The following is a 27,159-nucleotide window of genomic DNA, read 5'->3' on the forward strand; positions in this document are numbered from 1 at the left end:
TGATGTTAATTTACTTAAATAGTGGCCTGATTTGGAATCAGCAAATTCATTCTTTTGCATTACTCATTATAATTAAATGAATTACTTCATCTCTTACGAAATTTGAATTTTTGTGTCAATTCAACAGCACATGTGCTTAACCTTTTCTTTAAGCTATCAACCGATCAAGCTATTTGTTTGAACTTCCCAAAAACAATATGTTTTTAAAATTATTAACATTTTATATAAGTTAAAGTCTGATATTTTATTAATTTATAATTATTACTGGAGTACGAATACATTTCACATTTAAAATATGACGAGAATTGCAACAAAGGTTAAAGAATCCTACGCAACTAAGCGAGGACATCGCATCTCAGCAGGATGCCAATCCTCCTCCTCCTCCGTCGATTGAATTGATTAGAATTACGTTTCGAGTTCGCATTAATGATTACAACTAGTAACTAGGTGTGGTTGGGTTCGGGACCTCCACAGTGGAGCAGCACCTGGTGGAGGCGTCATGGTCGTCCTTTCACTTCGTCCTGGCGCTGCGTAAATTCGATGCGGAGAGCACCGACCGCGGGGGTGGCGGGCGCTCCAGGTTGTCCATGTGGTGGCGTCTCGTCGACGTGGAGGACTCGTTCTTGCGGCCCAGTCGACTCAAAGTGCTGGCACTGGTGGCTCCATTGTGCGGCGGTGGCTTTCGCGGCAGTGTGGACATCTGCAAGACATTAGAAGCATAGAAAAACCATTAGAAAACATTTAAAAATAAACAGGCTTTTAAAAACTATTATCATTCTATTATTGTAACCTATGAATTTTCAAAGAAACCTAAGTAATACCTCGTGGCTTAAGATAAATAAATATTTATGTCTTTGTTTGAGGTGTTCAACATCTCAGCCCGGTGTTTACACCATCTGGGAGAAACCAAGAAGCAAAGCTTAGGGCTTTACCTCACAGCTAAAAATATGTTCGTTAATATGGCAAAAACTAATTAAAAATTCCGACAAATTTGTTCAGATTTAATTTTTTGATCACCTTTGTTCAGTGATTCTCAACCAAAACCAGTTGCAAATCATAGAGTCAAGCTGAAAACTAAAATGCTTGATTTTCGCTTTCATAGATCTTCATTGATTTGGAATTTTAATTTTATAAATGGTTCTAAATGTGAATAAAAGGTATTCATTATACTCACAGAAAATATCATTTCCATAGAAAAAATATTAAAGATTATGGAAACTTAAGGTATTTTCAAATAACATTTTAAAGAATTCTCTGGTTTAATTATACCCTTGCAGAGGGTATTATAATTTTGGTCAAAAGTGTGCAACGCAGTGAAGGAGACATCTCCGACCCTATAAAGTATATATATTCTTGATCAGGATCACCTCCTGAGTTGATATAAGCATGTCCGTCTGTCCGTCTGTCCGTCTGTCTGTCCGTCTGTCTGTTTCTACGCGAACTAGTCTCTCAGTTTTAAAGATATCGAATTGAAACTTTACACACACCCTTCTTTCCTTTGCACGCAGTATATAAGTCGGAACGGCCGGGATCGGCCGACTATATCCTATAGCTGCCATATAACTGATTGATCGGAAATGCCATAACTCTGCTGTTTGTTAAGTTAGGAAGTTGGGACTCTCTATGGGTATTATATTTGGCCAATCAATCCGACGTACCAAATTTCATAAGGATCGGCCGACTATATCCTATAGCTGCTATATAACTGATTGATCGGAAATGTCATAACTTTGGTGTTTGTTAAGTTAGGAAGTTGGTATTTTCTATGGGTTTAATTTTTGCCCAATCAATCCGACATATCAAATTTCATAAGGATCGGCCGACTATATTCTATAGCTGCCATATACATAACTGAACGATTGGAAATGCCATAACTTTGGTGTTTTTAAAGTTAGGAAGTTGGGATTTTTTATGAGTATTAAGAATGCATCATATGAATAATTTTGGAGAATATAATTTGCAGAATATTCTGCAAGGGTATTTCAACTTCGGCTCCGCCCGAAGTTAGCTTTCCTTTCTTGTTTTTTAAGGTGAAATCACTTTAATTGATTTTTCTAACCCACCCGCTTGTTCTGCTCCTGCGAGTAGTTGATCTCGTAGCCCTCGCTGATGTGCTTGGGCTTCCAGGGGGCCAGCATGGAGACGGACCTGGAGACGGTGCGGGTCATGGGCTGGAGGGGCGGCGGCTGCTGGGGCGCCTGCTGCTTGCCCTTGCGAAGGTCGTCGCGCGACATGGACCGCCGCCGCAGGTTGTATGGCTGTGGGATGTCGCCCACCGTGGTGGCGTGCAGATAGACCACGCTGCGCTGGCTGTGCAGGCTGGACTCGCCCTCGGTGCCGGAGCTCTCCGCCGGATAGCGATCCCTGCCAGGAGATAAGGATGTAAGTGGATTAATTATAGCTACATTAGAGTGCATTGCTCCCTGGAAACCCACCTGCCGTAGCCCACATTCTCCTGGCCCAAGCTGTTGAGCAGCCCGCGGCGCTCGGCACTCCTGGCCGGCTTTGGTGGTCCCAGCAGTGGACGATCCTCGATCCGCTGGCCACGCGGTCCGTCCACCGTCCGCTCCAGCGACATGGCCCGCTGTCCCGCCGTGCTGCTCCGCTTGTGCCGCTCCGCCGGCTCCGGCTCCGAGCCGCTCTCCGAGATGTCGTGCAGCTCGCGGGAGCGCGAGTAGTGGCGCCTCTTGCGGAAGTCCACCTCGTCGCTGCCGTTGTCCAGATGCTGCATGGAGCTGGCCCGCTGGCGACTGCCGTTGCTCTGGCTCTGGACCTGCGCCTGTCCAGCGAGCGAGTGGCGGTAGTCATGGGCCGGAGGAGGAGGACTCCGGTCCAGGTGGTAGGCACTCTGCGAGTGCTTCGACTGACCCAGCGACGGACGACTCCTGCAGAGCGTTAGGGCAAGAGATACACCTATGTTAGGCAACTATTCACCAAACTTCATCCAACAATTCCTCACCTGGGAAGGCTGGTGGCCTTGGAAATGGTCGGCGGATTTGAGTCCAGGTCGGTGTCGCCAAAGAAGCGCAGATTCTTGGCTGGGGCAGCTGTCGGATTGCGTTTGGTCCGCTTCAGACTGGAGGTGGTCTCACTGTGTCCATTGACAGATACATTGAGCTGGGGATCAGGATGCAGATATGGATTAGGGGACTTCGCTGGACGGTGTTGCTGGACACCTACCTCCTTGGGACTGCTCTTGGCCCGGCGGTCCAGCGATCTGAACCAGCTCGTCTTCTCGACCTTCGCGGGCGGCGACTCCTTCGCCTTTGGCTGCTTCTTGGGCGGCTTGTCCGCCGGACTGCGCTTCACCAGCAGGGGACTAGCTTTGGGCGTGGACAGTCGGCGTCGCATCGAGATATCGATAGTCTGATGAGGAAGGAAAAATGGGCGAGAACAGGTTTAGTTTCAGCATTAATTTTCATTTTTCCAAAATATTTTCAATTATGAAGCACTATTTTTTTAATTTCACAAAACGACATGTAAGCTCAATTTTTAAAAAGCCAAATTCGGTCTACTCTACTATTTTACTCATTTCTTAATTTTTGGGCTAATAAATTGACCAAAATCGTAAATCGTATATTCTTAAATACTTGATTTTAATTTTGGTATAATACTCTTTGCAGAACAGTGAACCTAACAACTTAGCACATGGAATTGAATTTTGAGTTGGTACATTTTTAAAGGCTGGTGCTTTAGTTATTTATTAATTAGAATTGGCAAATGATAGTAATCAAAGAGCTTAGATCCGAATGGTTATACCTTCGATGACCTCATCGTACTTAGTCTAGATGATACGTTGACGATAAAGATGTCTTATATTATTTTTTATATTATTCCAACTTCTTATTAAAATTTATTAGCTATACTTATTGTATTTGAAATAAGTACCAGTCTAGTACTCCCAAGCCCGAAAATAATTCCCACCGATTCTATCTATTCGGCATAAAAACGCCATGGGGTCTCCGTATTGACGACCAATTTGATCGATATTTTTCCCTATGCAGCCTAAGTTCGAATTGGTGGGCGGCTTGCTTTCGCTTTCGGGTCAAAGGTCGGCTTCTCCCACTGCCTCGCAACAGGTTGCGAATGTGGGGCAGGTGGCCTTTATGCGCGTAGCCACGTGGGGGAGTGAGGGAGAAGGGGAGTGGGGGAGTGGGGCCGGCCAATAAACTTGTTTTGCCATTTGCGAATGCGACTGTGAGTCGGCTCGTTTTGGCTAGCCCAATGCAACTTTGGCCCACTTGCGGTTGAAACTGTAATAGGTAATAGGTATCGGGTATTGGGTATTGGGCATCAGGCAGCGGGCGGTGGGTGGTGGGAGGTGGTTCGGTGATTGGTTAAGGCCGCCCTCCTAACTGGCCGAATATTGGATTTCAAATTGAATGGAGACTGCAGGTGCCCAACCCTCGACTAAGGCCTTATTGTGGCACCTAACAATAAGCCAGAGATTACGCACCCACTAAATAATTACGTATTCAAATATGCCCAGAACGCGACTGCGGGTCCCAATATAGTTTATGACCAAGTTGGGGGCCCATAAATAAACTAACAGAATTATTGACACAAATTTCTGCGGTTTCTCTTTCGCGTGTGTGTTTTTGGGCATGTAGAATCTGTGGAATGAATGGCAAGCACTTAAAGATTTCTGCGGAACACTTCGGGCGGCGTGTTTTTATTGGATGCCCCCATGAATAATGGCAGCACATTGTCCCGGGCAGCGACTGAGTCCCGGCACCCGGCTTCTTATAAATACCTCTATCACGCAAGCATAATTTTTGACAACGGTCCGAGGCGGCCACACCCTGGCCCGAAACTCCTGCAGGATGGGCTTATCCAGCCCCCTTCCCTCTCCACTGGAATCGGTCCCTTAAAGCTGGCTGATTGTAAGCGTTTTGGGCCGCCCACTTGGCACATCCGGCAGAACGAAAAGTGGCAACATCCTCTAGCCCTCTTAGACTTGGCCAAGAAATCCGCTGAAGCATTGCAAATTGGCTTGCAGCACGCAGCCGCAGCAGCAGCAACTGTTGCAGTTGCAAGTTGCGCAATGTGGACAGCAACACCTCGGCAACAGTAGCTCCAACCGTTTTGCATCGGAATCTGGGCACAAAACCGAATCCGAATCCGAATCCGAATCTAAGCCCAGTTTATTCAATTTCCCCCGCCTCGATGTTTGTCGTTTCGCTGTCAGCTTTCTTAATTTGCGAGCGCACTGACAAACGGACTGACAGAGTGACAAACTGACTGGCTGCCTGAATGACAGAATGACAGCAGCTGCGTGGGTCTTCCACTTCTATATCTCACACACATATGCACACACATCTATATGTATATAGCCATGCTTCTCCCGATGCTCGACCCTCGACGCTTTTGTTCTTGCTCGAAATTTATACGACGCCTCGTCGCTGAATTGTTTAGCTTTTTTCGTGTTAGCGCTTTTCGTTCCGTTTGCAACTCTATTTGGCCAGTTGTCGTTTATTACTTAAGCGTAGTCGCGAGTGTTTCTTTATGGTCTTGGCAGCTTGATCCCCCCAAGAATTCCCCCCGACAGAGATGTGCCCCAAAGTGGACGTGACGTCTGTCTTCTTGGGCTGGCACCATTTTCGGCTGGCCCACGACGCCCACCAGGCTGCCAAGAGACTTCTGACCGGAGCAGGAAGTGGACCGGCTGGGATCGGGGCAGAACAATTGGCCAAACATCGGCTGGTACTCGGACCCAACTCCTACTGCTACTCCCCCAAAGTGTATGGCCCATCGACGCAAGTCTTGATTAATTCGAAATTAATAATAGCCGACCATGACCAAATGAGCCGACGAGGGTCTGGAGCCCGAGAAACGCTGTGATCTTGACCAGCTACCCGGGTTAATGACCGCCGGCTGGCGCCATCAATTGGGCATTAGGCCAAAGCGGCTCGCAGTTGCACAACAAAAATCATTCATACGTGTGGTATAACATACCCCGATTTTCACTTATCATTATGTTGCCAACCAAATATTTCTAATCCACTTAAATTAAAAGTGTTTAAATATTCATCGATTGAAAAATATGGTTAAGGAAAATAAAATCAAGTTATTTATGGAGCCAGGAATTTTAAATTATTGCTATCCAACCCAAAACCTAGTTCATTTCGACAGAGGAATGTTTTCTAACAATAGTATCTGCTATTTGATCTTATCGCATTTTAAAATAGCATAAGGAAGACATTAAAATCTAAACTTTTTAAATCTAAATAAATAAATGTGTTGAACTTCTTTCAATATTCTGATGTCGAAACATAAATAAATAATATTGGTTAATGTAAATTCAAATTCACACTTCTAGTTATCAATTCAATCTGAGTTTACTTAGCTGATGTGGTTATATTAAGCTTTAATTCTTTTTAATTGACATCAAAACATGGTTCCCACCTTACTTGTTGTTGGAACACCTACCTTTGGTTCGCGTGAGGTCTCCTGGGCGGAGTTGTGATGCTCGCGGTACCGCGACCGCATCTCCTCCTCTCTGACCATGTAGCGCTCCCTCTCCCTCTCCCGTTCCTTCTCCTTCTCCCGCTCCTTGTCCTTGTCGCGGCGACTGAGGGTGCTGCTGTTCCCGTTGCTCATCCGGTCCTTCTTGCCACTGGACACGTTGCTGCCGCTGCTGCGCCCGCTGCCCCCGTTGCTGCCGCTTCCGCCGGCGCCCGTGAACAGCTGTTTGACCTTCTCGAAGCCACCCAGCTTCTTGTTCCGCTTCAGGGTGCTCGAGTCCTCGCCCTTTTGGGTCTGGGACGGGGTCTGTGACTGGGAGTGCTGCTCCCGGCGACGCAGAGTGCTGGTGGCCACCGGGTACTTGTCCAGGTGCGGATCAAAGTGCGAGCCGTCGTCGATGGATCGTTCCCTGTAAACGTAGCTGTGCTCGTGGCGGAGGCGCGACGGCACCGCCTGCCTCTGCAACTGCCGCTGCTGGGCGCTGTCCCGCCGCTCCTTACGCAGAAAGGACTCGCAGGCCCTCATGTCGTCGAGGGCTGTGCGCTTGCGCCATCTGAATAATCATAAAAAGGGGCTTAGCATAATAAATAAGAATGTATAACAGTCGAGGATCCCGACTTTGACATATACTCTTCTGACTGGTCTGCAACAAAAAATCGTTAAAGAAGAAAACTTTTTACCAGTACTTTAAGAAAATACCTTGGTCTAATACTTAGCAGTTTGGTAACGCTCTTGGCCAGATAAATAAATGTATTATCAGATATTTAGAGAGACCTTTTTTATACAAACGGAATACGTTTCCATTGGGGTTTCTTGGGGTTTACACCCGTCTAAATTTGTTATTTTTGTACATTCTCTAGCTGTTAAGGTTACTGACACGGATGGATACGGCCTATTCGACTCGTCTATTAATGCTGATAATGCTTATATAGAATTTACTTTATAGGGGTCAAAATCGCCCTTTTCTCACCCATTTATAAATGTATACATATAGTAACTGGTACTTCCGCTTACCTCGTGGTCAAGTCTCCATTGAAGGACTCTTTCCGGAAGTCGTTTTCGATCCCGGAGTCGCCCTTGTCAAAGCTCCGCTGCTGCAGTTTGTCCCGCTTCAGGCTGCTCTGCCAGTATTCCTCCCGATGATCCCGCTGTTCGCGCTGCTGCGTCTGTTGGGCCCGCAGTTCTGGCGAGGAGCGGTACTGGTCCGTCAGCTGCGAGTCCAGGCTCTTGGGCTCCTGCTCCAGCCGATCCGCCGAGTTGTAGTCGCGCTCCCGTTCCCCGATGCGCTCGCGATGCCGCGACTCCCGCACCTGGCCATCCCGCTGGGTCTCCCGCACGTAGGTCTCCTTCACCCCGCCGTGCCCGTCGTCGTAGTACTTGGTGTGCCGGTAGCGGGAGGTCTTCTCCATGCGGGGCAGCGTGGCGCCACTGTCCACCTGGGATCGCTCCGGCGGATACTCGTGCGACAGCTCCTGGCGCACAGGACGATGGAAGCGCTCCGGGTCCCGCTCGGGGGTGGGTCTGGCCGCCTCCCGGTTGCGGTCCACCTCCCGATGCCGCTCGAGGGTGGCTCCCTCCCCGAAGCGACGCGTCAGGATGCGCGTTTCCAGCTGGGCCCTCCTGTAGCCCAGCTCATCGAGGTAGGGCGAGGGACTGACGCTCCTGATGACCGGCACGATGGGCGGCTCTGTGCCGCGGCGCGGGAACTCCTCCTCGTAGTAGACCTTCCTGGGCTCGTAGCCCAGTCCCTCGTCCTCGTCGCTCAGGTTGCGAGGACTCAGCTGCTGCCAGGGCGAGGGCGAGTGGCTGGGCCTGTGGGCCAGCGGAGCGCCGTTGGACGTGGGCGAGTAGCTGGGCCTCACATCGCTGGCCCGCGGCGGACGGGCCGGGGCGAACTCCCTTTGGGGGGTGCGCACATCCCGGTCCAGCGGCGACCGCCGGACCTGATCCTCGCCCAGGTCCAGCTGGGCGTAGGTGATGCCCTCGTTGGGCCTGATGTAGGAGAAGGCCGGCTGGCTGATCGCCGGCTGGGGGGAGAAGCGCTCCATGGAGAGCCGCTTGACCAGGCCGTCCACGGTGCGGCCCTTGGTCAGCGGCAGACGCTCCGCCGGCTGCTGGGAGCTGTGCATGTTCTCGCCGGACTTGGCCTGCAGCGTCTCGATCCGGTCGCGGATGCCCGCCGAAATGGAAGGACCGCCCGACAAGAGGAGCGGTCCGTCTAGCTCCGCCTGGGAGCGACTGCGGGCCAGCAATTCGCTCAGGCCGCGCCCGCTCTCATCCTTTTCGCGGGGCGTGACGGCGTCTGACTTGCGGCGCTCCCGTTCCCGGAAGTAGTCCCTCTCGAAGAAGTCCTCCCGCTGCGCCTGCTCGATGATGGGACTCAGCTGCTGCTTGGACTGGCTGCTGCCGGCTGGGGCCTTGTCTTCCGCTTTCCTGTTCCTGGCTAGCTTGCTGCTGCCCACATCACTCTTGCTGCGCACTAGACGCCGGGCGCCGCCGTCCTCGAATCGCGGATCCCTGTCCAGCTGGCTGACATTCGAGTCGCTCCTGCGGCTGAAGAGGCCGAAGATCGAGGGGCGCTTGCTCGTCGGCTTCTTGGTGGAGGCGTCGCTGGCGCTCCTGGCCACCGGCTTGCCCTTCCTGCGCCGCGTGGGCAGGGAGTGGAAGTCGCTGGGCTGGCTCTGGCGCCGCTGCTTGGCCCGGAAGCTGGGGATGTGGTCGCCGTTCTCGGCCTTGCTGTGGTGCCGGCCCGCCTGGGCGATCACCAGGGCAGCCTCCTTGCGGATGTCCGCGGGATCGATGTCCTTGGGCAGTTGGTGGTAGCTCGGCTGGCTACCCGGCTCGTACTCACTGGGACGCTTGCCTGCAAGAGGAAGGAGAGGGGCGGGGGATTAGCTTGGTGTTGCAGAGGCTGTTCCGCGAACTAGTTGGCATTCATGTAAAGACAAATTAGCACATTAGCCGGCGATGATGTAATATCTGGCAGCCAGCTGTGGCCAATTCACACTTGCCAGCTGCTAAATAAGGCAGCCCGTCCCGTCCAGTCCAATTCGGTCCAAGAGTTGCGAGACCGCCGTCTGACAATGGAGCTGGCCCACGTCCGTCCGCCGAGATGCCTTCGCTTTGTCGTTTGGCGAGCGAGCGATACTCGCATCTCGTGGATCGCCTGCTCTGTAATCGGACGCTGTAAGCGCTAATGGCCGCTGCGGTCCCAGTTGATCTATCTCTCATAAAGATTCCTCCACTTCCTCACTTTTTTCATAATCATTATTATTTAATACGCCGAAAACAACAGCAAAGGGGCCACGAGAACAAAACAGAAACGCCAAGAAAAACGTGCCGAAACGAGCATCATCATCGTGGCCAGAACGAGATGTGCTAGCCGAGATGCGTGATCTCTCCAGTCAGCCAGTCAGCCAGTCGGCCCCTTTTCCGGCCAACTACAGTCTAGTTACACAGAAAGAAATGGGAGTACAAAGTCGATCGGCTGTAATTTAGGTCAAAATATAAGAGGGTAATTTTTCTCTTCCCCTTTCATTTTTTGGCAACTCTTTTGGATTAATGATACTTATAAATTTGTTATAACTAAAAATGAGCAAATATTTTAAATGTACTAAATAGTAGCATTTTTAACTGCATATCTACATATTAACTTCCCAGATCTACACAAAAAAACTAAAATATGTTACTCTTTTAAAACAGGGGAAATTTTATAAATAACAATTTGTGAGAAAATCAAATTAAAATCTATTTTGCGATCCAGTTTCACCAGTCTTATTAAAATCTAAAGCAAAAAAACCACAATTGACTGGAAAACCTGATTTAATAAGTAAACTTTTTTCTGTGTAGCGCGCACAACTCAGAACTTTCAAGATATCAGATCATCGAAGCCATCTCTTTCCTGCGCTGACCTTGCCCCGAGATCAACTGGACTTCTGTTGCCCCACCTGGACTCCTCCGGCGGTGGAGCACTGTCCATTCACCTGCACAACCTGTCACATTCGCAGAGCTGCGGAGCGAGAACCGCTCCCACATTCGGTTGATTCGTGCTGCAAAATGGCAAAGTGACACCGATGTCTAATCGAAATTCAAACAACAATGAATAATGACAGAGCTGGGCGTGTCGTGTGCCAAATTGGTTTAGCGGAATGGGATTGGAAATGGGATTGAAAATGGGACTGGGTATAAAGGGAACATTCTTCAGGTCTCTTTGAGAGACTGTGTTCCACAGGTTCCATCTCCATCTCCGACTGCAATCAGCTGTCATGCGATATGTGTCAAGGTGAAAAGTTGGCTCGCTGCACCACCATGATGGCTCACTAGTCTTGGCCAACTTACAAGGTTTCACTTGCGAGCCGGCGGCGTTTTGTATCTTTCTCGTTGCTTTTTGGAGGCAACAGGAAAACATAAATTCGCACTAAGCGACAGCATCAATGTCGGCTAACCGTAAACAGTGCCAAGTTCCCAAGACCCTAAGACAATGATCTCGGGGCGAGTGCAGCATTTGATTGATTACCAGGCGCTGAGAGCCATTCATTAATCTAATCATTGATCCACTTAGTGTGACCACGCCAACTCAGCGGGCTCTGTGATTTGCAAGACTATCCTAGGCAGTTCCAAGCAATGCGATTCGATGCAATCCGATCCGAGGCCGAAGGAGCTGCGAATTTTAATAACCTTTTTCTGCTCTGGAAAAGCTGGCGATAAAGCATCTGATCCACTTTTCCAACTGGTCTGCCTCTGGCGCCTGCCAGTTGCAAGTTTCGGCCTCGGTTCCGGTTTTTTGGTAGCTGCACATAATTCGGCTGTCGTGATAGCTTGGCGACTTTGCCCCAAACTCACTGACCAACTTCGGAGCCACGCACCACAGAAATAAGTCGAAATTCGACTCATATAAATAATGATTTCTCGACTTTTTGTGGCAAGACTTTCACTTGCCGCAAATGCTTACAGGAGCAGGTCGGTGGTTTTACTTAAGTTTAATGATATCGCGCGGTAATTGTCTGGCGAAGATGATGATGCCGCTGGTGGTGGTGCTGCGACCTCCAGTCCTCGGCTTCATTAAGGCAACCACAACCACAAAGTCGCAGAGCCACCACCATCCCATCCCACTCCGTTGCCCGTCGATGGCAAAACGTTTTAGTTGGCAAAAATGCTTTATCCCCCGCTGGCCATGTCAGTGACAAGATAAGGTCGAGCCAAGTTGGCTAAATGGGAGCTCACCCGCATTCCTCCTCCTCTCGCTACTGGTCTAGGCCTGCACTCCAAGAAAACACTACGCGTTTTTCGTAAGATCATGCATAAACAAATTTCAATTTACTAAATGCCTTGGTTTAATATTTCTTTCGTACGTTCAGGGTTTTAAAATAAATAAACTATTTGTTTACGTCTTAAAACTTACACATTTTTAAATGCGCTCATGAGTTAGAGATAAAAAACAGGTAGATGGAACTATAGCCACTCAATAATTAGTCTAAATTTAAATAAACTAACATATAACATTACGTTTAAATTATTTTTGTCATTTACAGGGAACTTCACTAAAGGAAAACTTTACTAAAACTAATGATATTCCTTTATTAAATTGATTTATTTTAAGTACGAAACAGAAGAGTTCTTAAGAGACAGCCAATTGCCTTTTTCTCAAGTGTAAGTCTAGGACTGGCATGCTAAAGATCTGCGTAGGTTGCCATGGGGTATTTCAATTAACCGGGCGCACTTTCGATTTCATTTAAGGGCCTAGATCGCCGAGCTGACGTTCGGCTTTATCTGGGCCCGGGGACAGGTCGCATTTATTTTGCGTATGAAAATAATTTAATGCTCCCCGGCTAATCGTGGCTGCGGAGCCGGGACTCAGGACCTAATCACATCAAAAGCGGCGCCGCGTCCTTGGGGCAGCCCAAGTATGCAAATCAGCGTGTTGCACTGCAACAGCGGCCGTGGCCAATTAAAATTGTTCGCTGGCCATTCCCGCATGGCTTTCAAAACAAATACGAATGGTAACTTTCGCTAAAGAATGGAGCCGATTCAAAAGACTGAGGCGACAAACTTGTTTCTCCCCCTAAGCGGCTGTCAACAGCAACAGCTATAGCTTTGGCTATAGAGGCGGCGAGAGCGGATAAACAAATAACAAATCACCGAAAATAAAATAAAGAAAAACCGATCCATTCGACGAAAAAGAGTTAAAGAGCTCTAAAAATAATCTGCGACTCATTTCAATACACATTTCGATAAACAAATGACGCAATCGTCTGCAATTCCAAGTGATTTTCTGTTGCGACAATTGAAGTTGGGCACACGAGGATTTGTAGGCGAAGGCGAGTGGATGATCGACAACTCCATTTAGCCGAATTTACCCAGGTTCTCGACGAATTATATATTCGATTTGTATGTTCCCCGAAGCGTCTACCGCCCTCTCTCCCGTGTCACAAAGCACAAACACTTCAGTTTCAGAACGATAATGACAGGCGGGCCAAGAACCTGACTGAGTCCAATATCAAAAGCGACTGAAAGCAATCTCCGGCGAGCGGACAACCAGTCGACAACTGCGACTGCCTACGCCAATGTCACTCGGCAAAAATAGTAATAATAAAAAATAACAGCGAGAAAATAGTGCGAAATTTGTGGGCAGGCAAGCCAAAAATGAGACTTATTAATTAAGTTTCTTTCGCAAGGCAGCGCAGCGCAAATAAAACAAAACGTATGCAAATGATGGATTAATAAAAAGCATAAATGGCATTTTAATAGTTGCCTTCCCAGCCCAGAAGACCCAAAGATGGCACGAGAGCAAACAGAAAAACCAGTTGGGGCTTTGACAAAGTTCGCACTCGAGAGCCAATCAAATGTGGAGCTGGCTCAGCTGCGCACACAAATTGTGGAGAGTAGGAAACGTAGCAAATCTCATAATAATGACTTGCTCTTTGCCTAATTAAATTAATTAATTAAAGGTGTACGAGCTCATTAGAGAGCAGGCATAATGGGGGAAATGGAAGTGTCTGGACGGGTGGGGTGCGGGCAGCATTACGCAATCGGCATCAGGAGGGGCCTACGCCAGCGAGTAGTCAAAGGTGGACTTGTTCTCGCAACGCCTTTTAAATCAGCCATCTGAAATTATGTCATCGGCACACACGCACCTATATGTGCTATATGCGCTATATGTGGGAAATCGGACAGACAACTGGAAGGACGTCGACTTGGCCCGATTGCCAGATTTCGAACAAAGGAGCCCCGTTTCGGCATCGCATTGTTCCCTTGCCTTTTCTCGCCCGTCACCTGTCCGCCTTCGAAAAGCTGGCTAAGTGCATCCACCAGGCCCAAGGCAGAACAGCTGCCGACCCGACTCGTCTTGGCCAAATTTGTCGCTCCGCAAGGTTGATCACGCTCGCAGTCGCGCAAGCGAGGCTCACCTGTAGCAGCGCGCTGCCACAAATTGGACGAGGCTGAAATTAGTCGTCTTTTAGTTGATTTCTTACAGTCAACAACTTTGACTTTTGACTGCACTGTAATTTAGCAGAAAATTCACATGTTAACTTGCGGATGAAAAATGTTGCCTTGTGCCCAGCGGGCGAATAATTTTCCACAAGCACCCAGATGGCTGTCGTCTTCGCTTTATCTCGCTGCTTTGTTGCGTCAAAATTAAATCATCATTAAATCTGTGCTTTACACATAATTGCCTTAATTTGCATGCAAAGATAGCGCAGAGCGAGAGACTGAAATTAATTTTCGACTCTCGGTTAAATTACTTTAAGCGTTTGTGACGGCGGAGATAATTTGGTACTTATGAGACTATTTTGCTAATTGTAGGCATAAAATCCTTTAAGAAATTTAAAGTTTTATTCTTCTAACACAAGAATAAAATGAAAATATAATTAGTGGTGTGGGAAAATAGCTTAATTAAGCTATATAAATTTAGACATTTAAAATAACTTTTCCTTTTCTTACAAAAATGTTTAACCGACAAGTGCAATCCTTCAACCATACTTAACCTACTATAATAATTTGTCTTTAATTGACTTGTTCAAATTTAATCAGGTCCCTTTACCCCTGCCCCAAGTCACAAGCCTCTTAACTTATGTTTTCGTTGACCTCGTAACCATACAGAAATCACAAAGCTAATGAATCGTGCCTGGCTGGCGAATTACCTAATCACGTTACATTTTGGCGACCTCGACTTGTTGCATTTGCCTAAACCAATTCAGAAATTGCAATTAAGTTCGTTTACGTCCATTAAACGAGTTATCCGAAATGGCAGCCATTTGATGCAATTACGCGACGGGAAATCTGGCTCACAACCATTTTGGATCTACGCACCGGCAGCTGGCCAAAAGGACTTGCGGCTAATTAGCCATGGACGGCGATGACCATAAGGAAATGCCAGTAGTCACTGGCAGTTCTAAATTGGGGGGACCGTCTAAAAAATTAACATTTGCGCCGGTTTAGTCATAATCAATTTTTAATTTCTTCATTCCCGACAGCGGCCATAAATTCAATCCGGCTATGAAATAAATCCCATGTCGCTGCTGTCGCGGCTGCCAGACATAATCATAACAATAATAATATAGTCGGAGCTGCTGAGACAAAGCGCCCAGATGCAGTGAGTCCGTCCTCCCCCGGAGCCCCTGAAGCACCCGAAACCCCCCTCCTGGAGGAGATGTGCAAAATGATACCCCGGCGACGAGAGCGAGCATCTCTCGGCTGCGACTTGTAATGCCTTATAAAATATCAACTTATTTAAAATAGTTATATGGGAGCTCTCCACTTTACGCCAGTCTGTGTGTGCGATTATTCTCAAGGTAAACTACATTTTATTGTTGGGGCGGCTTTGTTATTATTATTTATATTGCTTTTGGCATTCGTTCTGGCTTTATTCGCCCACCAGCGCGAGGTTTCTTTTTGTTTTTCTTTCTCTTTCCACATATAGCTTACTTGTTTGTTTTTCCTATTCTTGGCCAAATTTCAAAAGCTGTGTAGAAAATGAAGAGCTTCTCCGCACAGCAGTTATGCAATCGAAGGTGGAAAGCCTTTGGCCAGAACTGGCTGGCCAAGCTAATGAGTTGCATTCGCGTGGGTTGTTAGCGTCCGTCATTGATTGACCAAAATTGGCCTACTCACACAAATATACGGGTAAGTTTTTCTGATGCCACTTGGTTAGTAATTTTTTGTTGTTAGCTGGTTATTGATGAGGTTTCTTATGGCTGGTTTTTGCTTAGTTTGTCATTAGAGATCTTTGTGGGTTCGTGTTGCCGCTCTCATTCGGCGGCTGCGCGTGTTGGTTATATGTTTTTAATTTCTGGTTTTGGAGGTGGACTGGGGTTACGATTGTCGGGGGAGGTGTTCCTTAACCACGCACTGACCTATCCGCTTCACGTGCACATCCCGATTAAAGCTGACCCGCGGTCCTCCATTTGCGGCTCCAGTTTGCATCTTAGCTCAGGGATGGGATCTCAGGGATATATCCTGCTCTTGGGCTGCTTTTGTGGCTGCTTCCTCTGGCTCTGTCTTGGCTTTTCTCTCTCCTGTCGGGTCTTCGCTCGGAAGAATCGCAACCCTAAGTAAACTCTTTGTGTGACAGTCTCATTTGTTTGAACTGTTTGAACTCTGCGCATTTTCCATTTAAGCTTGGCAATTTAAATGGTTTTCAGCTGCAAGAAGAAATAATTCTCTAAGTAAACCTCTTTTTCTTGGGTTATTTGTGTTATTTGATTATTTTTCCTGTGATTAACCAGCATGAGTTTAGTTTGCAGCTCGTCGGTTAGCCTAGTTTGTTTTTCTGATTTCCTTACGTAAGGTTTTTTAGCTCGTTGTTAATTTGTATGTACTGTACACATGCGAGTGTGGACTTTGTCAGAGAAAGTATTATTAAAAATAAATTAGTGAAGCCAATTGGTAAGAAGTTTCATGAACGACATATTAAAATTGGGAAAAAAAGAAGAGAAAGAAGTTTTAACTTTACAGGATTTGGAAAATAAGAAGCTTAAAGTACAATCAGAACCAAAAATAATTATAACTATGATTTTAGTTAATAGTTTGCATCGCATTCTCCGACCCTTGTAAAGTTAACATGTCCGTCCGTCTGTCCGTTTCTGTCTCTCAGATTAAGAGCCTGATGTATGAAACTTTACCAAAATACTTATTTCTGTTGCATGTGTCTTATAAGTCGGATCGTGCCGAATCGCACGACTATATCCCACAAAAACAAATCGAAAAAATAAATGAAAATTAAAATGAAAATTATAACTTTGTGGTTTTTCAAGCACATTTGAATAAAATTATAATTTTTGTAACAGATGCAACTTCAGCTTGCCAATGTTGTCTTCCTTTCTTATTCTGGATTCTTTCGATTAGCTTGAACTATACATATACCTAATATAGGCTATACCTGCCGAAAGAGTATAAACATGACAGCAGTCAGAAAAGTAATGGCCAATTAATTCTTATTCTTATTCCGATTCTGATTCCAAATCCGCCGCTCACTCTGACTGATTCCTCAGTTTCGGGAGTGGGCACAATCGAATTGAGTTTTTTTTCTGTATTTTTTGTTTTCTCTGACAATTACAAAAATAGACACACGACGAGGGTGCTTGGGCTGCATACGAGATTCAAATTCAGAGGGACGGGGCGACGTTGAGTGGGGAGTGCCTGAGAGAAGAAAACTGCAGAAATATTGATTGCGATTAAGCAAACGCGATAAGATTCATATTTGAATACGAGAGTGCAAACTCTATTTAAACAATGCATTATGCCCGAGGACGCTCGGACCGCGCCGCTCCAGTCTGCACCCTCCCGTTCCCCGTCCCTGGATTCCCTCCAAGATCCCCCAGAAGAACGTCCAGTTTAGACGACTGCTCCATGGACACGCACCCACCCAAAAGCACACATGCACAGACTGCGAAACAAGGGACTCCCGAGGGATCTTTGGACCTAATCAAATATTGGATACCCTTCTTGGGGGCTGTCATTTTTTTGAATTAATTGAAGTTTTCTAAAGTTATTTGATTTTCACTGTGGACTTTTAGTATAAAAAGTGTTTTATATTTATTTGCTACTTAGCATTTATCTTTGTGACAAAATGCTTTTTTTTATAATTAAATCTAAAATATACAAAAGACATTACAAGGAACGCAAAAAACTTTTCCAACCCATATTATCTTAATGTTTTAATGTTTTATAAGACAGGGAAACAGGGTCTTATAAAACTTTAAAACATATAACAAAATCAAAGACTATATTTGTAGTCTTAGATATTGTGCCAAATCATGCTTGCAGAGTATAACAAGGAGCTCGGTAATGTGTGGAAAATGCCTGTCTATTATGGCACCTGGACAAGGACGAGGCCGACTGCTCATTCACTCACTGGCTTACTTACAGGCGGCAGTCCTACAGGCTTCAGTCCCGGCTCAAACCCCGACCCCGACCCCGAATCCGACCCAGACCCAGACCCAGATACATCCCCCGACCGAAGAGAAGGCTCTAACGAGCACAATCGCCCGGCTAGACATCAATGACCACGTCGTCTGTCTGATCACGGGCACCGATGCAGCCCATTGCAGGGGAAAAACGCTGCGAGCTGCCAATAAAAATCCTTTACCATATAATTTGAGTGCGCATGCGTGCGCCCTGACGTTGATGGGACCCGGGTTCGAGTCCAGACCAGGCCAAAACAGACCTAAACAGACCAGACCAGACCAGACCAGACCAGGCCAAGATCGGATGGGATGGAACGCAGGCGCTTATGCGCAATGCTATGCCAGATGCCGATGTCCGATTCCCGATGCCGATTGCCGAGCGTTGATTGCGCCATGAACGTGATTTGTTTGTAAACACGCATTATTAAGGTGTAATAAACATAAAATTTGTATCGCTTGGCGGACCTTGGAGTCGGCTCTGTAAGTTGCAATTGCAATTGGGCAGCTCGCCATCCGGGCCGCACATCTTTCAATTAAACTAAAAAGCTGGACACCCCGCCACTCCATTCACAGCTCGCATTTGCATGCGTCTGGGGAGTAGCTAATTTCAGGCGAAATTATGCGAAATTATACGAATTACGCCCGTACATGTGGGAATGGGATTAGATTAGCGCGCTGAGTAAACAATTTAGCTTCCCCCCGCAAGCTGGACCGCTCCACAGAACAATAATCGTTCTGAACTTGAACTTTAACACGGCGGTAATGATAGGAAATCCCAGAATCCGAACCCAAACCCGAACTCCACCCAAGTCTGCCCCATTCCTTCGCTCCGCCGCCCTGTCAAGTGAAACCAAAAGTGCGCAGCAAAGCAAACAAACGCCTCGACTTTTGCCCACTTTGCGTGTGTTCTCAGCGCCGCGGAGTCGATCTGACCTCTGGGACCCGCCAGCCGAGGGAGATCGGCCAGGTCCACTGGGAGAACGGAGTTGGCCAAAAACAAACCCACGCTTTTGACTGATCACTGCTCAAATTTACATCATTCAACTTTATTTATTAGTTCCTTTTAAGACGTTTTGTAATTCTATTTTACTCCTATTGCTACAATTTTCTTCGATTTCAATTTATTTTTTTTTGGGGAATTTTAGTTTTAAAAAGATTTTAAAGACAGTCTTAATTTATTTAAATAAATATTTTCCCGTAAGGACTGCTTTTGAAACTATTTTCATCCGCATATTCTCTTCAGGTAATATAACTAATTGTTTATAAATAAATTATTTTAACAAAATACTTATTTAAAACGTAAAAACTTTTTCCCCTTTCAAAGGAAAAGTCGCCCTTATTATTTTTTTAGATAAATAGGTTTTAAATGTATATATAAAAACAGTAACATTTTTAACACACTAAAATTGGTATACAAATTATAAATAATCGTTTATCCTTGATCGATATGGTAAACTTTAAAATTAACAATTTTAAAAATTATTTATTACATAATCTTTATAAAGATTGCACAAAAATTTTATTTGTTTAATTTAAGATAACCTATTTAATTGATACATTTATAAATTTATAAATTGTATTGAATAGTTTACAATATTTATTAACCATAAAATTTCTAGTTAAAATTTTACAAATTACTATAAAATTGTTTTGGGTTTTACTTGCACTCTTTTCTCGCAGTGTCTCAGCCAGCGCGGCCTTTCGTATAGAAGTGAAAATGAAGGTGTAGTCCAATTTGTAAGTATGGCCAAGCCCTGTGGCCATTCAAAGTCCATGTTATGCAAAGATCAGAGCAGCCCCGGCTGCCCACCGCCCCCTGGAATGCTGAATTCTGGATCCAACTCCCTCTGGAGCGGAGGAGCCGGGCCAACTGGACGTTGTCTAGCGATGGAAACATTTCTACATGCGTGCCTCGCCGCTCCGCCGCTTTGTTGGTGGCGCTCGTTCGCGTCTTCGACTTTGGCAAATACTTAATTGCATTTCGATATCTATGCCGAGGCATCTGTGAGTGAATGCCGCTGCTGCCTCAGCGGGCCGACCGGCCAATGCCCAATACCCAATACCCAATACCCAATGCCCAGTACCAATACCCAATACCCAATACCCAGTGCTCCAGACGGCCGAGACGAGCGGACAGGCAAAGAACGCGCCGGCGCTGTCTTTGGCCAGGAGTCGCAAATCGAGAATGGGGAATCGCGAATCGAGAGTTTGGGCCAGGCCAATGCCAGTGCGTTCGGCTGGCTTGGTTGGCCTGGTCTGGTCTGGTCTGGTCTGGTATGGCTCGGGCCTGAGACCCTGGCAACTGGCGTTGTGGGTATTGTCAGGTCTTACAACTAAATTCCCCTTGAGCCGAGCGCTTTACTAAGGAAATTAGTAATTGCTACTCCCATTTAGAGACATCTATGCGGGCATCTATGTACGTGTGGCATTCGCCAGATGATGACGATGACAAGTTCCCCGCTCGGAGATTGTCTGGCGATTGTCCAGCGCCCACTCACAATCGCGCACATTGGCGTCAAGGAGGGGGGTTGGAATTATATTAGAGCTTGGCTCAGCATTGACCGAACTGAGTAAGAACGAAGACTTTTTCAGATCAAACAGAAAACTGCCGACCACAAGTCTTAAGACCAAATTTGAATTGAAAATGTACTTTTCAAACCATGTTTTTAAGGGCAAGAAAATTGGTCAAGCCACAAAATCTTGACTTTTGTCTTTATACAATAATAACATTTAATTTCCAGTAAAAAATGACCGTTAACGTTTTGGAATTGGAATCGAATAGTTCTATTTACAGCTTTATAATTGTCCCTAATAAATTACATATTATTACAAGTAGTCAAACTAATGGTTTCCTTATTTCAAACTTTTTATCGAAAAAAGGTAATTTTGAAAAATTACATTTCTTAACTTTTCATACCGAAAGGAAAATATTAATGATCTGCAAGTTCGACCTCAGCAGTTTGGTAACATTCCTGGAATCAAAAACTATATAATTATTCTTGGTGAACGTTCTTTAACCCCTTTTAGCCAACGACACTGATTCCGCCTGCCAATGCCAAACTTGGTCACATTGTCTGTCATCGTTTTTGTTGCCGCTCCGCTGTCGTTTTCACGCTTTGTTAGCCAGCTAAACTGTATCTGTATCTGTATCTGAATTCATACTGGCCGGGAGGAGGAAGCTTCCCTTTTGTGCCAGTATCTCACACTCGGACTTAGGCCACTATGTATGTTAGAAGGTTAATCTGTGCGGCATTACGTGGCAACTTTTGCGTGCGGTGCGGCAAGTGTCGATAGCATAATTGCAAGCTGTTCCCAGCCAGCGAAAAATGTAAATCAATTTCTTTGCTTACATGTCTGGGTATTTTTTGCATGATTAATAATGCCGAGCGGCCTGGAATCGCCGGCGGGCGCGAAAGAAGACAAAAGATTTCACTTTTCGAACTCATAATTAGCCCTGGGAGTGTAAGTATATCGGAGGTGATGGAGCGCTGGATTCTATCCATGTCATAGCTGCTGGCTGTGCGACTCCTAACCTGCACGGAAATCAATTAGGCACCGCCGCGATTGGACAGTAGAGAGTTCAGATCGATCGATCGATCATAAGTCAACAATCGCTTAAAATGCGACCAGACGAGTAACAGCCAAATATGTAAAAATGGAGGGGAAACGTCAAATATTCCAAAAGATTTGGTGATTTAAAATGTAACGAACAAATGATAAGAATATTTTCACTTTTGATTTTTCAAAATATTCGGGCCACCAAACAAAGTAATTTACATATTAATATTAAGAGTTGTTCCCTTGTGAAAAAGCTGTACCTTCTTCACTAAGTTGCGTTTTGGACACTTGACCTCAATTAGAAAAACTTTTAACTACTTAGTAGAAAGGTGGCAAAACTAAGACAGTTTGGCTAACTTAAAATAAATATAAGTTTAAAATTTGTTTCAAATAAATTAGGATTTGGGAAATTGTCATTCTTTAATTTAATCCCCAATCAAATTGTCTTACATTTCGTATTGTGTTCCTTTCTTGACCAGTTGGTCAAACTGAGTAAACTATCTTAAACATTAATTTTTATAGCACACAATTAAAAAAAAGATATTAAAATCCCAACCTTCCATATTGCTTTAATTCTCACGTGAAATTTTCTCACTTCAGGACAACTCCTGGCGCCACTCCTCGCTCCCCATCACTCCAACTGAATCATCTGACTGTTGAATTCTTCGCTCGTTATCGCTGAATTCGCCAACAATTGTGCGCAATTATTGGCCAGAGAATCCACGAAACACGAAGCTTTCCCTGGGAAATCAATAAAGGAGGCAGCGTCAAAAGTTTCCGGCAACGAATCAAGCGCGGTGGCAAAGGTCAGCCGGCTCATCTTGAAGCCAGAAAAAAACAGAAAAAGCGGCCCGGAGCCAAGGAAATCGAGTGTCTCGTTGAGTGGGAAAAGGGCGAACTTGCACGCGATGCGACGCTGGCTGGGAGCCGTCGGTTTTAGCCAAATGCTGGCTTGGCTGCCAGAGCTGCCTTCTTTGGGTCTGTAGTGCATGTCATAACCAAACGGTGCATGCGCCATCTTCCGCCTTGCATAAGACCCCGGATGGTTTCACTTTCCCGGGGTAATTAAAGCCGGTCGTCCGGCTAACGGTAGCTAAATCGTAATTTATGCTAATTTCAACTCGCAGATCGCTTAATTGATCCGCGTTAGATTCGATTTCGTTGTGGCTTCGATTGTCCGTGTCCGGGCAGCCGAATGGTGCTGGCCTAAGCTTAGAGTTCATTGATATGCAGTTCGATTCGGTTCCATTTCCATTGCCTGGCCAATGTTGTTGACCGCGAATCAAAGTCGCATACTCGTCGGACTGGCATACAAAGTACGCTTTCAACACGACGGTCTTTCGTACGTTTTTGTGGGTAATGTTTTGTGCCCCTCAATTGGGTAATTCGGGGGGTGGATGGGGGCACGGGACTTATGGCATTATGAAAGCGTTACAAATCTTCGCTTTGAATACGACACTCCACTCGAACTCGAACGCGAGTCCAGTCCAGTCCAGTCCACTTCAGATGGGGCCGCTGTACGTGATAAGGCAATGATGATGACGACCCATCGTCATAGACCAAATCGCGTCTCATTACCATTTCGGCCATAATCGATTCAGTTTTTACTGGCCTGTTTTACACCTAATTTATGTGCATGTAGCAGTGTCGCTCGGCCAAATGATATCATGATGAACGGCCCACGTCTTGGGGGCGATCCGATTCTTAGAAATTCGTAATTGGCTCGAGATGAAAGCGCCCCAAACAGAGCGAAACGGGCGAAACTATCGGCCAATACATCAATTTAATGACTTCATTGAAAGCCCGTCCGGACCCCAAAAAAGAAGAGCCCGAAAATCCATTTCGACTTCGGGCTCTTCCAGCTTCCCAGAGTTGCCGTTTACCTGTTTCCCAGGGCGTCGAGTTGCACCTGCTTTTTGCCCCGGCGACACTTGATATCCCCCAGAAAGGTCAGCTTTTGAACTCTGGGGCCCCGAAAAAAGAGCAAATTAAGCCAAACGAGCGTGTCAAATGCCGCTGATTTGCGGGGGAAGGCGCAAAAGTAAGCCCAATTGAGACCCAAGTACTTCCGCAGCGGTCTGTGAAGTGTCGTATGCCATTTACCGTTCCGTCCGATTCGATCCGATTCGATTCAATTCCCGCGATCCGACTTCCGCGGAAGAGCCCCAATGCCAGCCGCCGATGTTTGGGCTTTTAAATCAAATGCGACCAAATCAAATAATTTGTTAACACTGCCGCTTAAGTCAACAGTTAAAAAATCAGCGATCGACGGCGCTTTCAGGCCGATTGCGCCACAGACATTGACAGACATTGATTTTTAAAGCCATTTTGTGAGTTTTGCCCGGCTTTTGTTTGGCTGTTGAACCCCCATGGGCAATTAAAGCTGCACGATGCCAAAGTGAATGTGCGGTGAGCTGCGAAGATCGCCTCGCACTTCCATTCGATCGCATAAGCGTAAGGTCACCAGGGAGTGGGTTATAGAAACCAAGTCGAATCGACCAACGAATCGGGAATAAAATGTGTGATTTAACACAATCCTTAATTTAGGCATTACAAAAACTCTGTTGGAATTTGATATATGGTCTTTGAATGCCTTAGGTCAGTTTACGACTAATAAATTTCAACTGGTTGGCTTACTCATTGCAAGAACCGCTTTACCCTGCTAATTTTATTACTTTCCCTTAATAAAATCAGTCGCGAATTCTTAAGAAAACATATCCCTTAATATACTACACTTTCGATATACGAACAGATATACCACCTGGACCGCCATTGACCTTTTCAGGTCAAAGCAAACATTTTTTGGAAATGCTAAATATAACTCTTACTTTTTATCTTTTATTTCAAAAGTTCACTCGACTCAGTTAGTGAATAAAAAGTGACACAAACTAAACGATTTGTCATCATAAAATTCACACTAATCGTAGTAAGGAAACTGACCCAAATAAAAACCCAGACTGGGCTCTAAGCAAACTATTGTCGATTAGTTTTAATGATTTGTATGCATTTGTTTGAATTGTTATGTTGGAATATAAACGATGAGCTTCGAATGAGTCGGATATTGAAACTAGCGTAATAGCCCCAGACTTATCTAAGAACCGAGCACGCTTGTTGGTGCTAAGCAAACAGCTGCATTAGTTCCGAGAATGAACTCTCTGGCGGCGACGGTCTTTGATCGCGGTGACTAATTACTGAACCCGCGTCGCGTCGTAGGTGTACGTGTTAAAAGCCGGACACGGACACTGACTCAAAGCAGGAAGCTCCCCGGGTCACAAGCGAAATCGAATACAAATTAAATACAGAAAATCGAAATGCTGGCATCGCCTCATGCACAAATACAAATCATCCTTGACGCATGCACACCAAAAACGGCAGCCCGAAAAAACGAACAAAAATATCGGAGAGCTGGAAACTGAAAACAAGATAATACGGAGGCAACGCAACTCCCAAAAACGAAAATGAAACAAGCCGTAGGACTGCATACAAGGCAAGGCTGTAGACCTTTTTTGGCCACATCAACAAAAGCGGCTTTTTGAGAATTTTCAATTTTTTCAACCGCCAACCAACCCCCACCCTGAATGCGTCCCTCCCGATCGGAGGCTTCGTTTAAATTGACGTTTATTTCCAGACGACGGCGGTCGAAACTTTCGAATTTTTGGACTTTAATGAGGAGTCGAGTTAATTTGGCCGGGCATTTGAAGAGGCTCACGACGCATTGGGGATCCTGAGCTGCAGCTAACAAAACGAGAACGAGGTGTTTACCAAGGCACCTACAGAGACATACATATATACATTATATATTTAAGAAGCTTCGGGCATCCAGATACAAGTGACGTCATGGGCCTGGCATTGGCATTGAAACTCAAGGTTGGTTTGTTCGAATCTTTTGGGGCAATAAACCGTCTCCCACGCACAAAAACGAATTTAAGAGAATTAGAACTGGAGAGGCGTCCTTAGTCCGAGCGGCTTTTGTCCTCCTCTTGGAGATCCTGCCAGAGCAGAAAAGGCCGCGATATGTATTGGGAATGCTTGGGATATAGATTGGACAGGGCCAGCAGATCGCCTGCCACGACGATGAAGATCTGTGCGTATCGCACCGATGGTAGGCCAAAGAACCAGGTTAACGTCTTCTTCGGATCCATTTTTTCTAGTTTTATCTCTGGGGCTTAGAATATATCTGCTTCGAGACTGATTCGGCTGAACACTAACTCCCTGGCGATAAGGTTTTCGATTCCAATTCGATAATGAATGTCAAATAGCCTGAACCTGAATTCAAATGTGCCGATGCTGGCCAATTACTTATGTATATTTTGCCAAAAAACCACACAACACCCATAAATATAAAATTCCAAATCGAATTAAAGCCAAAGCTAATGTAAATTTCGCATTTGCAATGCTAATTCGTAAGAACCAATAAATAGATTGCTGAGGGTGAGCAGACTTGAAAGATTCTCGTTTCGAAAACGCTAAAACTTTCACTCAACTCGTCCGTCATCATTGAAAAATGTTTGCTTTCAGTTAAGCGAGGCCTTCAGAATTCTATTTCCGCCCAAAACAATAAAGACGCTCGCATTTGCGGACTCGGTCGAGTTTTTATTAACATTAGAATTGGCTATTGCTTATTAATTTGCATCCCCATTCAAAAGACCCGCCGAAGGTTGTTAAGTGTATTTGTTAATGTTAATGTTAATGTTGCCCGGGAAGAGAGGGGCAAAGAAATGGTGAAAGAAAGTAGACGGCAAAAAGATCTTCTTTGCTGAACTCGAAAATGACTTCCAATTAACCAGATCGGGCGAAAGGTTGAGCGGATCAATCAGAAACTTCAACTATTACTCTGACTCACATTCGGCGCTAATGCGTTGGCGACTGTATTCTATATACGGATATGGAACAGTCACACACACCCACGAAAGTGTGTAACTGGGACACTATTCGGGGGTCGTAAAGCCCACTGCAGATCGTTATTGCGATTACGATCCGAGGCTGAATTATTCAAGAGTATCGCTGGAAGAATCGCACAGAAGCTTGGTTTTAGTAGGGATAGTCCGGAGTTCCGATTCGGTTTCAGTTATATTCGGTTATCAGAGCAGAAGCATCTACGGCGTTAGCTGGCGGTTTTAGGGTGGTTCTACTGTACAAAACGATCGTCGACTCACCTCAAAACAGCATTCCTCGTGCGTTAGTGTGGGGGAGAACAAACGTTTTTGCAGTTCTAAGTAATTTGCGCAGTTCTAATTACGTTTATTTTGTATTTGATGTGGGTTCGTATTTGCGGCTTTTGTTCCCCGTTGGTTGTTATTATTTCACTTGCCAAGTGTCGTCGCGAAAATTTACTTATTTGCAATTTATATTATTCGCTCCAAAGGCGGTCGAAGTTGGAGTTTTGGAATGCACGTCAAATTTTAATTAGTCGAAAAACGTTTGCACAATTTAGCGAAAATTTATCACGATTTGTGTTTCAGATTTTGTGTCGTTTTGCGTGGGTTTCGCTGAACGGTTGAATGGACGTGCCGATGGTCGTTGGTTGTTTTAACTTTATATGGTATTGGCAGGGAGGATCGTACGATATATCCTCTTTGGCAGATGGGCGCTGGCCAGTTCGTTTGTTTTTGACTTTATTTTTTTAATATTTTATTGTTGGCAACTGCGAACGCGACGCAGTTTCGTTTTGTTGCAGAGCAGAATCGCAGGCTTTTCTCCGGCCCAAGTGATCGCGAGTACGTCTGAGAGC

At 45.7% G+C, this 27,159-nt stretch overlaps 2 protein-coding genes across 2 annotated transcripts; both read right to left on the minus strand.

The window, feature by feature from the left end:
* Positions 1–224: 224 nt before the first annotated feature.
* LOC108049633 lies at positions 225–27,150 on the minus strand. Its single transcript, XM_017130886.2, has 9 exons — positions 26,585–27,150; positions 15,819–16,106; positions 7,480–9,328; positions 6,430–7,018; positions 3,181–3,366; positions 2,960–3,117; positions 2,436–2,885; positions 2,064–2,364; positions 225–700 (listed from the first exon to the last, which is right to left on the minus strand). Exons 2-9 carry the CDS (start codon positions 15,886–15,888, stop codon positions 512–514), a joined length of 3,792 nt encoding a protein of 1,263 aa, XP_016986375.1. The 5' UTR covers positions 15,889–16,106; positions 26,585–27,150; the 3' UTR covers positions 225–511.
* Positions 25,030–26,006, minus strand: LOC108049634. The gene has a single exon (XM_017130887.2). The coding sequence runs from the start codon at positions 25,568–25,570 to the stop codon at positions 25,382–25,384; it is 189 nt and encodes a 62-aa protein (XP_016986376.1). The 5' UTR covers positions 25,571–26,006; the 3' UTR covers positions 25,030–25,381.
* Positions 27,151–27,159: the final 9 nt, after the last annotated feature.

The sequence above is a fragment of the Drosophila rhopaloa genome, unplaced genomic scaffold (assembly GCF_018152115.1).
Source record: "Drosophila rhopaloa isolate 14029-0021.01 unplaced genomic scaffold, ASM1815211v1 contig_69, whole genome shotgun sequence".
NCBI lineage: Eukaryota > Metazoa > Arthropoda > Insecta > Diptera > Drosophilidae > Drosophila > Drosophila rhopaloa.